We start from the raw sequence: 13,597 nt of genomic DNA, 5'->3' as shown, positions 1-13,597 counted from the left end.
AGTGGCACCTGCACTGACAGGGTCACCAAGTACTTGCAAAACAAAAAAAATGCATTAAAATTGTAAGCAAATATGAAAATTATTAAAAGTTTAGTATGGAATGTACTAGCAATGCTCTCTTGTCAAAGTTAAGCTGAAATCAGTTCAAGTGTAATGTTTATACTAGAAATAAACCACCTGAAGTACCTCAAATTAAGGATGTAACTCTAAAGATGGGAATAGCTTTTGAATGTTTAACTCTTACTACAACCTAAGTAATGGAGCAATTTATTAGTTCCAACAAATGACACATTGAATTTTAGGATACTTAGAAGAAATAACATTATCTTCTTATAGTAATTAGAGGACACTCCTTTAGTGTTTGCATTTCTTGTGTTGCTTTATAGGGGGCATGGACAACTTTTTTTGAAAGGTGGACCGAATGAGACAAGGTTTATCATCAGGTGGGCTACACTACTAGAAAACAAAAATTTAACCCTTTAGCATACATATTTCTTTGTCAAATGTATTGCTTATTTATTCACATTGTTTTGAATTAATCCTGTATTATCTCATAGCTTTGAGATTTTGATGATGTAATTGTTTATTTTTAGACTGACATTGTCTGCTAAGTGTGAGAGGATGGATATAGCCAGTTTGAACATAAAACAAGTAGAATATTTGGGCCAGATAGGGCCAGTTTGAATGCTAAAGGGTTACGGTAAATTTTTTGTTAGTTGTGCTATTTAGAAAATCCTGTGGACCACAGTTTGCCTGTGACTGCTCTACACTACTGATAACTGGCCAGTGAATGTTGGCAGAACAAACTGTTTGTAATACTTTTACCATGATGAAGGTGCTGGTTGAATCGATAGCACATCAGGTAAAATGTTTAGTGGCATTTTGTCTGTCTTTATGTTCTGAGGTCAAATTCCACTGAGGTCGACTTTGCCATTCATCCTTTTGAGGTTAATGAAATAAGTACCAGTTGAGTGCTGGGGTTGATGTAATCAACTTATCCCCTCTCCCAAAATTACTGGCCTTAGGCCAAGATTTGAAATCAATATGTGTACCATGATGTGATGGCTCTTCCCAACAGAATTCTCAACTATAAAGCTTTTGTTAGAGTTAATATGAGGCCACATACATCTGAAAATAGCATTGGTCATCTATGAAGAAACCTCATTCATTTGTTAAGAGGCCTCATTCATATGTTTAGAAACCTTGCACATCAGTTAATGAATTTGTTACTTAAAATAATTCAGATTCTATTTTCTGCAAAGATTGCAAAATAAATGTTCAATAGACTACTTTTCCAACTTTGATGTTTGATTGACAACCTGGAATGAAGAAGAAAATAACAATGGTTACAGTTACAGCAAATTGACTTTAATAATGTCCAACTCTCGTACATAAGAAGCTATTATGGATAGATAATTTTGGAATAGTAATAATATGTAATGTCTTTGGGAGCTATTTAGACACTAGAAGTTGAGTATATTTTATTTGTTCGAAGGAAATAATTTAGACTTGACAATTATATAATTATTAGAAACTGGAAGTGAACAGCTTCCTGAAAAAAGACAAGAGGGTATAATACTTAGAATTGATTAAAACAAATGACCTATAATAACCATTGATTTTTTTTTTTTATTATAGCCACAACCAGTCCATTGTCGAATGTTGAAAATGGAGATGACTGATGGGACAACTGTAGTTCATGGTATTGAATACAAAAGCATTCCGTCTCTCAATGTTAATATAAATCCTGGTTTTAAGGTTGGTATAACTGATTTTGTAAGAGAGAGAAGGATTGTTTAGTTTTATCTTGCTGACTTAATATTCATCATCATCATCCTCATCATGGGCTGGATCGTGTCATAGGAGATGTGGAGCCAGAGGACTGTGTCAAGCTCTGCCGTCCGCTTTAGCATGGTTTCAACAGCTGAATGCTCTTTCTAATACCAGCCACTTTACAGAGTGGACTGGGTGCTTTATACATGGCACCAGCACCAGTGAAGTCCATCAAGTAACTTGCAAGACAAGACCCCTCAACAAAGTCGAGAGTAGTATTGTGTGGGAAGTGTCTACATTGTCAGGTGATGAGAGTTTAAAGTATGATAGAGGGAGAGGAATATTGCATAAATAATTCATGTTGTGTCTATTAAATAATTTAAAAACTTGATGTGTCAAACAACAGAATATAGAAAATAAAATATAAGTTTTTAGTTGTATGATTTTAGATCTATTATTTTCTTTATTATTATCTCTTTACTTTCATCTTCATGGTATTGAAGAAAGTTGATGCTTTTTGAATGAATTCTTAGAGGTAGTATCACATATTCTTGAAACCAAATTCTTGTCTCTAGCAAAGTAGAAAGAAAAAGTAAGTAGTTTGCTAAAGAATCAAATCACACTATTTTAATTATAACATTACTACAATGTTATAAAGGAAAAGAATAATTAGGTGATCGAGCATTCTATCAGTTTTATATTAATTTTTCCATCACTGCATATATTCAGTGGGTCTGTAGTACAGCATATTCCTATATGTCTCTATCTTACTTTCTTACTTCAGAGAGTCTTAATGTTCTCAAGCCTAGCTTAACTGTTTCTTTCAAATTCCTTTATATTGTTCCCAGGTTAGCTCTGACTGAGCTGACCTTTATGAAAGGTATTCCACCTATAACTACTGTATTTGCTAGTGTATAAACTGCACCCATGGTTTTTGGTCCCCGATGAGGGAAAAACGTGGGGGAAACCAGGAAATAACTAGGGCTAATCATTGATATTCATAATTATTAAGGGAAGAAGATAAAGTCCAGGTTTTAAATGTGAGAGATAATAAGAGAATGTCTTTTTATTACATACGTTTATATGATTTATATTGTGCTCTTTATATTTTTTCTTGAAAATGTGTGGTCCTAAAAACTTTCTTCGTGTGCCCAGTCTTTGTCATCTCCTTTGCTGCATTGGCCATCCAATCCTTCCATCGGTGCTTGTGATGGTCCTTAAACGGTTTATTGATTGCAACATCATAGGGTTGAAGAAGAGATGTCATTCCCCTGGGGATCATTGCCATGTCGATGTTCAGACAATATATCTTCGCCTTGGTTTCTTCTGACTTGTGGCATCTAAATGCATCCAGAACCAGGAGAATCCTTCTCTGATGCAGTCCACTGATGTGCTGCCCCCATGCTACTCAAAGCCAGTTCTTAATGAATGCCTGGTCCATCCAGCCTTTTGCTTCACCTTGAATGATGACCCCTTCCAGAAACTTGGCGTCTTTGGGTAGTGTCTCCCTCTTGTAGATGACGTACAGTGGTAGCTTTCCTCCGTCAGCCATGCAAGCAAGCATCACAATGATTTTCACTGTCTTCTCCCCCTTCTCAGCAACAGTTCTCGCCATCGGAATATTGAAGTGAGGGGAGTCTGGTCTGCATTGTCGATGTGGCTGCACGGCTTCCAAACTCCTCAGCAAACCTGGAAACTGAGAACTTGAAGGCAGCTGTGAATGCTCGTCTCAGCATGATGACTTTAACTTGAAGAGCGAAGTAGGTAAGTTGTCTGGAACTTGAAGAGCGGAGTAGATGAGTTAGTAAAGCTAATTATGGTCCAAACAATAGGATGTAGCTTGAAAGCTTCCTTTGATCATTACCATTTTCTTTACGTATTTATGTAGATATATTACAAAAAGCAAACAAACCAATGCACTTATGAGTACTTTAAGGTATGGTAATGAAATTCCAGTTGACTTGATTTGTATTCCTTTGTAGCATTGGTGATGACAATGAAATTTACCTTTCCTAGTTCAAGATGTTTCTGAATAAATGCACTTATCTCCCCTTATATGAAATAAGTTTTCATATTCCATTTTAATTTACTTATTACCTAGTAAATACATTTCATCAATCACATTCAAGTATAAATCACAGCCCCCCTCTCTCTCTCTCTCATTTCCCTATGCGGCGAGATAAGTTATACATCCAGATCACCTGGGGGACTACTGATCTCATAGGTAATTCGCGGTAAATCAGAGAGTAAGTGGAAATTATGATCAGCTGTCAATCATAGTGCATTTGTCAGACAAAAGTTAAGTCTTTACAGAAATTCTCACTACTTTTCTACCAGCACATGTCCCTCTGCTACAGGGCTGCAGCACCATCGAAGCGGAGGCTGCAAGTGAGATGACAACAGCGCACATTGGCTTGAAATGCGTAATGTTATAAGAGCATATGACAGACAAAAATAGACAATATTTAAACAGCGTTTTTTACTAGTTTTAATGGCAAGAATTGTAAAGGGAGCTAGTACTACATGAATCTTGGATAATTACATGAAATAATGTTCTGGTTTTAGACCGACTTTTCTTTGTACCCATGTATAAACTGCACCCCACTTTTCTTGGATTTTCCTGTTGGAAAAAAAGTATGGTTAATACATTGGCAAATACAGTACCTCATGTGTTTTATATCTAAAACTGCATTGTCTAAAGTGTCCATCCTTTTCTGAGACAGTAAAGTGTGAATTGAGAGATACTTGACTACTATTTCTAGCAGGTCAGTTGACTAATAGATCCTTCCTCATTGACTTAAACTTCTTTTGTTTGTCTCATTAATGGATATCTTCTGTTATTTCAAGGAACTCTCACCTTGATTGTCTCATTCCTTTGGCTCAAATCCAAATCAAGAATAATCTATATATATATAAAAGGGAGATCCTGTCTGATTGTACCACAAAGTGAAACAAAAACTAGACACCATCCCTCTATAATTTTCTTTGTATGTCTCCTCTATTCTGTCTCCACCTCTATATTCTCTGCCTGGCTGCCTGTCTGTCTCTTTGTCCTGCAAAGTGAAACTAAAACTCTGCCATGCTACTTCAAAGAGATTCTGTCTCTGTTTGTCCTGTAAAGTGAAAATAAGACCAGACACTATCTCTTTGATTTTCTTTCTTCTTTATCTGTCTGTTTTCCCTCTCTTTTTTCTCTCTCTCTTCCTTTCTCACTTTCTTATTACACATAGAGTAATAATAAATGGAACAGACGCAAAACAGGTACAAAGGTTCAAGGTCACTCTGATATTAAGTTCTGAACAACAATTGGTAGATCCTGACCAAAATGAATGCTTTCACCTCAGAATGCTTCTTCATGTAAAAAGAGGACCAACTTCATGGGAAAGTTTGAAATAAGTTGATAGCGAGATTTACAGAACGTATCGTGAAATGTGTTTCAAGTTAGGTTTGCTTGCAAGTCATCAGTAATGGGAAGCTACATTAGAAAGAGCTTCAATATCAAAAACACCTAAGACTTTAAGATGTCTTTTTGCTATTATTCTCAAAAATTGTCAAGTAAGTAATCCTGTTCAACTGTGTTCAGAAATGATTTTGCTGAAGATTTCAAGCACCAACTTCAGTTCAATAATCCTGAGCAAGATATTGGTTTCACGGATGTGATATACAATGTGGTTTTGATTGAAATAGAAGATCAAATTATTTCCATGGGAGGAGAACCTATACAAAATTTAGGTCTTCCACTAACTAATAGAGGGGATCTTAACACTCTCTCCACTGAAATAATGAGAGAAATTTCCTAAGATAATGATGAACTGACCATGTACGTAAATGATAATCTTCCCAAGCTTCTACCTGATCAATGTCATGCATATTCCACTGTCATAGAAAGTATTAACAATAACACAGGAGGACTTAATTTCTTAAATGCTTCAGGAGGTACTGGGAAAACATTTGTTATTAAACTCAGCCTGGCTAAAGTTTGGCAAAAATGTAATATAGCTTTAGCTACTGCTATTTCTGGGATTGTAGCAATGTTACTACCCGGAGGTCAGACTGCTCATTCAACATTCAAGTAACCTTTAGAATTATCTAACAAACAAGATCCAGTTTTAATATATCTAAAAATTCTGCAATGGGTGAATTAGTACAAAGATGTTACTTAACTGTTTGGGATGAATGTACCATGGCCCACAAAAAAGCTTTTGGAGCTGTTGACAGAATATTATGAGACATTAGAAATTGCAATTCCATGATGGGAAATGTCACAGTATTATTGTCAGGAGATTTCCAACAAACACTACCAGTTATTCCAAGAGGAATAAAAGTGAATGAGCTCAATGCTTTAATAAAGTTTTCTGTATTATGGCATAATGTGAAAACACTTCAACTTTCAACAAATATGAGATCGAGGCTTTCAAGACATCAATCAGCTGAACTATTTTCATGTAATGAACAAACAGAACTTTGTGTATAAAAATGATTTTTTTCTACCTTAATTTTATTACATGTTTTTCTCTTTTAAAAGTATTATATCATTGCCATTACTGTATAGATAAATAAAATAACTCATAGAACTTACTTATAATTGTCATATCATAAACAAATACAAGTTCATGTATGATATTGATCTTTCTTCTACTTCAATTATTACATGGTTTTCTCTTCTAAAAATACACACATTCAGGAGGAGTAAATTATACATATAATAATACTTTCAATGTGGCTCCCGATAAACAGTAAAAGTAATTACCCGATCAACGACGGGTTTTACTGCTAGTAAATATAATAAAACTAATGTAAATCTTTGAAGACTACAAAACATTGAATGTTTAAAAGAATGTGTTAAAACCTGTTTTTACAACAAGTTTGAATACTAATGACTAAAATTACCTATTGTAGTTAATTTTTACTGTTATGTTAACTATGGAATGGTTGTGTAAATTTGAGGTTTATCTTTGTTCTGTATCTTTCAGGTATTAATCAAAGGTAAAATTTTGTGTCGAAATGGTGTTTTGATGTTGAGCAATGAAAACATAAGTGTACTTGGTGGAGAAGTAGATTCTTTAATAGAATCTAATGCTCAACTTCTCTTAATACCCAAAGTTATGTAAGTGTTACCCAACATTGTTGAATCTTATAAATATAATTTTTACTTTGATTTTTTTAATTCTTTATCTTTACAATCATTTCTTAAAGGCCAATTCATTGGTTGTTCATTCCTTTTAGGTTTCTGTTATTGTTTTTCTTATAAAATTCAATGAGAAGCTAAAGTTTTCAGACTCTTCTAAACATTTGCTCAATAACTGATAGTCATCTAAAATCACAACTATTATTATGTTCTATACATAGACTGGAAATGGTACTTTATGTTGGATTAATGTGAAAACATTAATGACTATTGGATATAACTATCTGAACATTAGTATTTGGATAGTATAAGGTGGCAAGCTGGCAGACTCATAAGCATGCAAAATTCTTAGCATTTTTTTGATGTTACATTCTGAATTCAAATTCTACTGAAGTCAACTTTACTTTTCATCCTTTTGTGGTTGATAAAATAAGTACCAGTTGTACTGGGTTTGATGTGAAATGACTTAACCCCCTCTGCTGAAGTTGCTGGCCTTGTGCCAAAATTTAAAATCAATATTGAATAGAAATTAGCTGGGATATTTTGAAAATATCACATGGAATGATGACTGTGCCCTGCATAGTTATGGGTTACTCTTTAGCAAGACATAGCACCAGTTCAATCACCCTGCCAGAGATATGTCAAAGCCATGGGGCTGCAACATGGTGGATTGTGAAAAGGCAGCAAAAGAGCTCAACAGAGTTGACAGTGCTTCTTATATTGATGTTGAAGGGAGGAATCATAGAAGATCAATGGGCAGAATTTCTATCGAAAGTAACTGCAACACACACATAAGGGTGGAGACCATGGTTGTGTAATCAGCTAATGAACTTATTTTTGAAAAATAAAGTAATTACTTCTCATATATAAAAAAATATATATACAGGGTGTGATGGGTAAATTGTCGGTATTTTATATTTTTAATTTTGTGCATGCACATTGTTTGTTTTTGATTTTGATGACTACATATGTAGGACCTTCTCTGATCAGTTGAATAGTGCTTTATTTTCATTTTTAGGAAGGAAGTTGCATTGTTTGCTGGAAAGGACATGAGAAAAGATTTTGTAGATAGTGACAACAATAACAAGAATATATCTAACAGAAAGATGAAAGAACTCCATACTTCTAATGTCCAAAATAAGAAGCATGTTTATTCAGGTAAGTCTGTTGTTGGTCTGCTAAAATATCTTTTACTTATTTACCTAAATATTCTATAATTAATTATGAGGTGGGAGTGCTAAGCAGTGATGTGTATAAATGCAATGCTATTTATTACTAGTTTGAATATGCCAGTGGCAAGTTCAAATTTGTAAACAAGGCATTCATTGTGCTTTGTCATGGAGAATATTTCTCACTGTAAATACACTTAAATCAGCTCGCAGCATCACCTATTGGTGCTGTGACCTGATTTAGGTGCATTTATACCATTTGTCTACAGCGAAAAAATTTTCTCCATGACTTAACACAGTGAATGGCTTGTTTACAAATTTGAACTTGCCACTGGCATATTTGAACTGGTAATAACATTAATCTATAATTAATTTTCCATAACACTTTCCTGGCTTAACATGTCATTTTAATTATTTACTTAGACTCATCATATGACCAAGCCTGTATTCAGAAAAAATCAAGGTAAGATTTTCTGAAGAGTTACTTCCTAAAATTATGTTTTTTTATGTACTGATTTTTGAAATCTAGGAAGTTTCGTTAATTTTCTGAAATTGTTTGGATTGCAAATCATCCTAGAATATAGATTCATGTTTCAGGTTTTCTTTTTCCAAGTTTAAAGGCTTTTAAACTTCTGGTCTTTATGTTTAAATAAATACTGAAAAATTAGACCATATTGGTGATAATCTTAATAAACTGTGTAAATATTGAGAATACTATTTAAATTTTTGTGTTGTAGTAATTCTTAACAACTTAGTCAGAAACTCACTTTAAACATACATTTGGAGCTGGTCTATTTGTATTACTTGTTATCTTTGAAAGGTATCAACAACACATTATCTACAGTTTCCAACTTAAAAATGTTTATACAGATACATTTCAGATAAACTTTAGGTTAGGCATGAGTGACAATTTCCTAGTGGTGGGCTTTAAGAGATATCACTTATCATAAATTGGATCACTCCATAAAAGGAATAATTAAGCAAACATCCTGTGCCTGTGGCTCCCCTGCTGGTGGCATATCAAAAGCACCATCTGAACGTGGTCGATGCCAGTGTCCCCTGACTGGCACTCATGTAAAAAGTGCTCACTACACTCTCAGAGTGGTTGGTATTAGGAAGGGCATCCAACTGTAGAAACCTTGCCAGATCAGATTTGAGCCTGGTACAGCCTACTGGCTTGCTAATCTGCAGTCAAACCGTCCAACCCATGCCAGCATGGAAAGCAGACATTAAACGATGATGATGATGATTGTATATCAAACCTTGATTAAGAGAGTGAAAGAAACAAAATTGTTTGAATTGACTGAGATGGATCTAAAGAATATGTTGTGACATATCATTATGCTTACGTAACCATGACATTATACTAGATGTAAGAATAATGATGAAAGGCAGCTCAAGTGTTCCAGGTTACCCATGTCTGCTCTGGGTGATACATGCTGCATTTGTTTTGTTTAACACCAGGTCTCATCCCTGATGAAGCAAACCCATGACCATCTCATCTTTTTAGCAGTATCTTGGATTACATTATCCAACAAAACCTTCTTTTTCTTAAAGGGTTAGGCGTGATTTGAGAGAAATTCTGCTGCCATATTTAGTAGAATGAGTGATTACATACAAGATTCCTCAGTGGCTTGTATTTATAAACTTATGAAATACAATTTTCCTTAGCTGAAAAGGTAAAATTTTGATTTCTCTAAAATCAGTATCTTTTTAATTTTACAGACTGTTTCTCTAAAATCAATATTTTTTTTATTTTACAGACTCTACAAAGACACTTCAGAAGAAACATTTGACCCTCATTATAATAATATGAAAGGTAATAATCTGTTATTGTAACAAGTTTATATGAAATATATATTTTGTATTCATAAAAACCATAAAATTTGAATAATTTGAATTAAGAAATACTTTGAAGATTGAAAAATGATAATATGGATATTTATATTAAATAAGCTATATCAGACCATCAATATTGAACATTTTTCTTTTATTTTGTACGTAAACTAGTTTTAAAATATTTTTACAATGGTATTAGAAATGGAAAAAAAAAAAGAAAAAATATCTATAAGAGAATTAAAATAATTTTATTTTACTTATTTAAAAGAGAAAACAAGTAATTTTAATGCTGTTATTGTCATGATTTATTTCAACTATATAGGTTAAATGCTAAGCTGATATTGGGATTAATTTTCTTTTACAGATAATGCAACAAAAATGAGTACAAATTTAATAGATGAATTTGCTGATGAGGTATACAGACGTTGTTCACTTAAGATTACTTCTGCATTCATCTCTTTACAAACCAATAAGTATTTTTAGCATGATATTAAAAATTATATAATTTGAAAACAGACTCTTGGTTTCATAAACACTTCCTTAAGTAATTTCTTTAATCCTGTTTACTAATTCTACCAATTCTGTTGCTATTACAAAGGCCCCAGTTTGTCTGATGTAGCTGGTTCCATATCACCTCCAACATGTTTTCTTCAGCATACTCTCCTCTCATCACTAACCAGGCCATGCACTAATCCTTTTACCTAGTCCTTCCTTTAGAGAAGGTCAAATCTTAGGATTTTCATCTACACCCACATTTTCCCCTGTATATCCCCTGATATACAGATGTTTAAACTCAACATCAACCATATCAATCTCACCAGTCCCAGACAGCCTATAAATGTATGGGCATGGCTCCTTTTTTTTAAAGCCTATAAAAAAGAATGGGTAAAATGCTGCTAATATTTTATGAGAACAAGGTGGTGAGCTGGAAGAATCATTAGCACACCAGGCAAAATGCTTAACAGCATTTCATCCATCTTTACATTGTGAGTTCAAAATTCTGTCAAGGTTGACATTGCCTTTTAATCCTTTCAGGGTCAATAAAATAAGTGCCAGTTGAAGACTGCGGTTGATGTAATCAACTTACCCATTTCCTGGAAATTGCTGGCCTCTTGCCAAAATTTGAAATCAATATTTTATGAGAACAGCTTCTCAGTGAGTGTGACATTAATGAGCTGGCCTGTTGGCTGCATGGTCAGATCTAAAATTCATTTGTCTCCTTCAGCAATTTTGCATGCTTCAGTTTGACTTCACTTTTATATTTCATAGAAATAAAAATGAATTCAATCAAGATGGAGCAAGCAAAATTGTGTTAATGTTGGGCTCCTACCATTAGATAGAAGGATGTACCTAATGCTTATATGTGGGTATCATACAATAAAAGTTTTTTAGATATAGACCTAGTATTTAAGTTTGATCATAGGTTTATCATTCTGAAGTGGAAACACAACTACAAAAAGTTATAAAACAACAAAAAGTAAAACAAACACACTTGACTGAAGAAAGAATGGTTTTTCTGCATCAGAGAATTGACACCATTCGCTGGTCAAACCTTTCTAGAGAGATTGTAGTGCTCTCTGATCTCAGGGCACAAAAAACATTCTCACACAACACATAGTGTGTAGTTGTGCAGAGAGGGCACTAACTTCCTAGATACCAGCATAACCAAGAATCATCTCAACAACTTTCAAGGCAAGTAAGATGGAAAAAACGGAAGGCTATTTGAAAGAGAGGGTTATACTGGATTGGAGAGGCATTTATTGATGGGAAATGAAAAATTAAGAAGACTTCTAATTTATAGCTAAGTGATTACTGGTAAGAAGGGTACCCATTAGTGAAATCTACTGTTCTGAAAAGTAAAGTATTCTAGCTATGCAGACAAAGAAAATGGTTGTGAAATAGGAATACGTTTTTAATTTGAAAAATATTAATATAAGTATAAAGAAAACTTCTTCAAACAATTTTATTAATATTCAAAACATCTTTCATTTTATTCCATTTTTCTTATTTTAATTTCAATTCTTTGTAAACTTTCTATTTTATTTTTTAAAGAAAAAGACTTATTAAGTTATATTAATAAAAGTACTTTTTCCAGATTAAATTAGAAATATTTTGTTTGAAAAGACCAAATATGTATTTTTTCTATTTTAGTGGGATGATCTGGATTTTATGCAAGAACTTGATGAAAATGCTGACTTAAATATTCCAAAGAAATCAAATGAAAAACCAGTTTCACAGCCAAGCGAAATTTCCCACTTTGAGGAAAATTGGGATGAAGATGAAATGGAAGTTGCTATGTTAAATGACATTGAATTTGAAAATGAAACGAAACCACAAAATTCTGACATTCACTCTTCTACATCCATGGCTCCATCAGTAACGCATGATGAAATAAGTACTTCTAGGTTAAAAGCACATCAAAAACCCACTTCTTCAGTAACATCTAAATATAACAAGCAGTTATCTACTCTTGATATAAACTCAAACAAAAAGAAGTCTGATGCTAGTCAGTTTGAATCCTACAATGATTCTTCAACATCCACTTCTAATAGCATAGAGCATTTAATGAACAAATGGACAAAACTGAGCACTCAAAGTCATATTCAGTCAAACATATTTCCTTGTCTTTCAAAAGGTAGGTGTTTAATAATTATTTGAATTATTTTATAAGGTATTTTTTTCATGTAATAATCAAATAATCACATTAGAAAAAATTTTGATGATTATTCTAAGTCAGATTAGTTTTGTAATTGCAATATATATTTATTTAATACATGCAGGGATCTTGTAAAATGGAAACACAGAGTGAAATGATTTGATGCAGGTATTTGGATGTTGGTTTGACATGGATGACTCGACATTCCACCTGTTTTGGTGCTGGAGGCAAACATGTGTGCGTGCGTGCACACACATACACACATACACACACACACGTTTGTTAATGCAGAAATATACACAGGCAGAGAGACACACACACATATTAAAATGTCTGATGTAAAATAAGTCAGCATTGAATCAGCAAATAAATGATGCCAAAATGGCTGTGCCAGAACATCTAATACCCCCCCAAAATATTTACTAAATGTTGAGGAAGTTCATGTAATTTGTTTAGTAGTGATAGTAGAAAGAAAAGCATGATAGTAGTTGTGAAATATGAATTTAGTGGTGCACCAAAATCAATCTATGGAAAATGAGATTTGAGCTGCCTGAGTACAAAATTGGAAATGAGTTATAAAAAGTAGTGCTCCATGGCCTTAACTGTAATAGCTAAAATGAATTAAAGCTAAACAAGAAGTGAAATAGATTAAAGTCATATTTACAAAATTTATAGATTATTGAGCAATAAAACAGTATACCTGCTATTGATTTAAAATACGCATATAACATTATAAATTTAATGTACAATATATGGACTTATATAATCCAGCGGTAATCATGAAAAGGCTCTTTTAGTGGATCCAGCTACATACCACATAGTAAACACTACATAGGAATGTACTGTTCAGTCCTCTGCAGTTGAAATCCAGTAAATCCAATCTGTGAAAATTATTTTGTGATGAGTGTATAAAATATAAAGGAAATCAGAAGGCATGAGCTGAATATATTTATTTCACCAGTTGATGTCCATAGGATATCCACTACGTCTAATGTAGACTTTTGTAACTAGTGTTTGAATATAAGAGAAATG

The 13,597-nt window shown here is 33.4% G+C and overlaps 1 protein-coding gene across 6 annotated transcripts in view; it reads left to right on the top strand.

The window, feature by feature from the left end:
* Positions 1-13,597, top strand: part of LOC115210355 (recQ-mediated genome instability protein 1) — a 59,282-nt gene that overhangs the window by 15,269 nt on the left and 30,416 nt on the right. For all 6 annotated transcript variants that reach the window (XM_029778906.2, XM_036502106.1, XM_029778905.2 and 3 more), the window contains 7 exons: positions 1,639-1,758; positions 6,747-6,880; positions 7,920-8,059; positions 8,494-8,533; positions 9,834-9,889; positions 10,274-10,323; positions 12,061-12,544. In XM_029778906.2, coding sequence (XP_029634766.1) covers positions 1,639-1,758; positions 6,747-6,880; positions 7,920-8,059; positions 8,494-8,533; positions 9,834-9,889; positions 10,274-10,323; positions 12,061-12,544 — 1,024 coding nt within the window. The remainder of the gene's footprint in view (positions 1-1,638; positions 1,759-6,746; positions 6,881-7,919; positions 8,060-8,493; positions 8,534-9,833; positions 9,890-10,273; positions 10,324-12,060; positions 12,545-13,597) is intronic.

This window comes from Octopus sinensis, linkage group LG4 (genome assembly GCF_006345805.1).
Source record: "Octopus sinensis linkage group LG4, ASM634580v1, whole genome shotgun sequence".
Classification (NCBI taxonomy): domain Eukaryota; kingdom Metazoa; phylum Mollusca; class Cephalopoda; order Octopoda; family Octopodidae; genus Octopus; species Octopus sinensis.
This window is presented reverse-complemented; position numbering and strand designations above follow the sequence as displayed.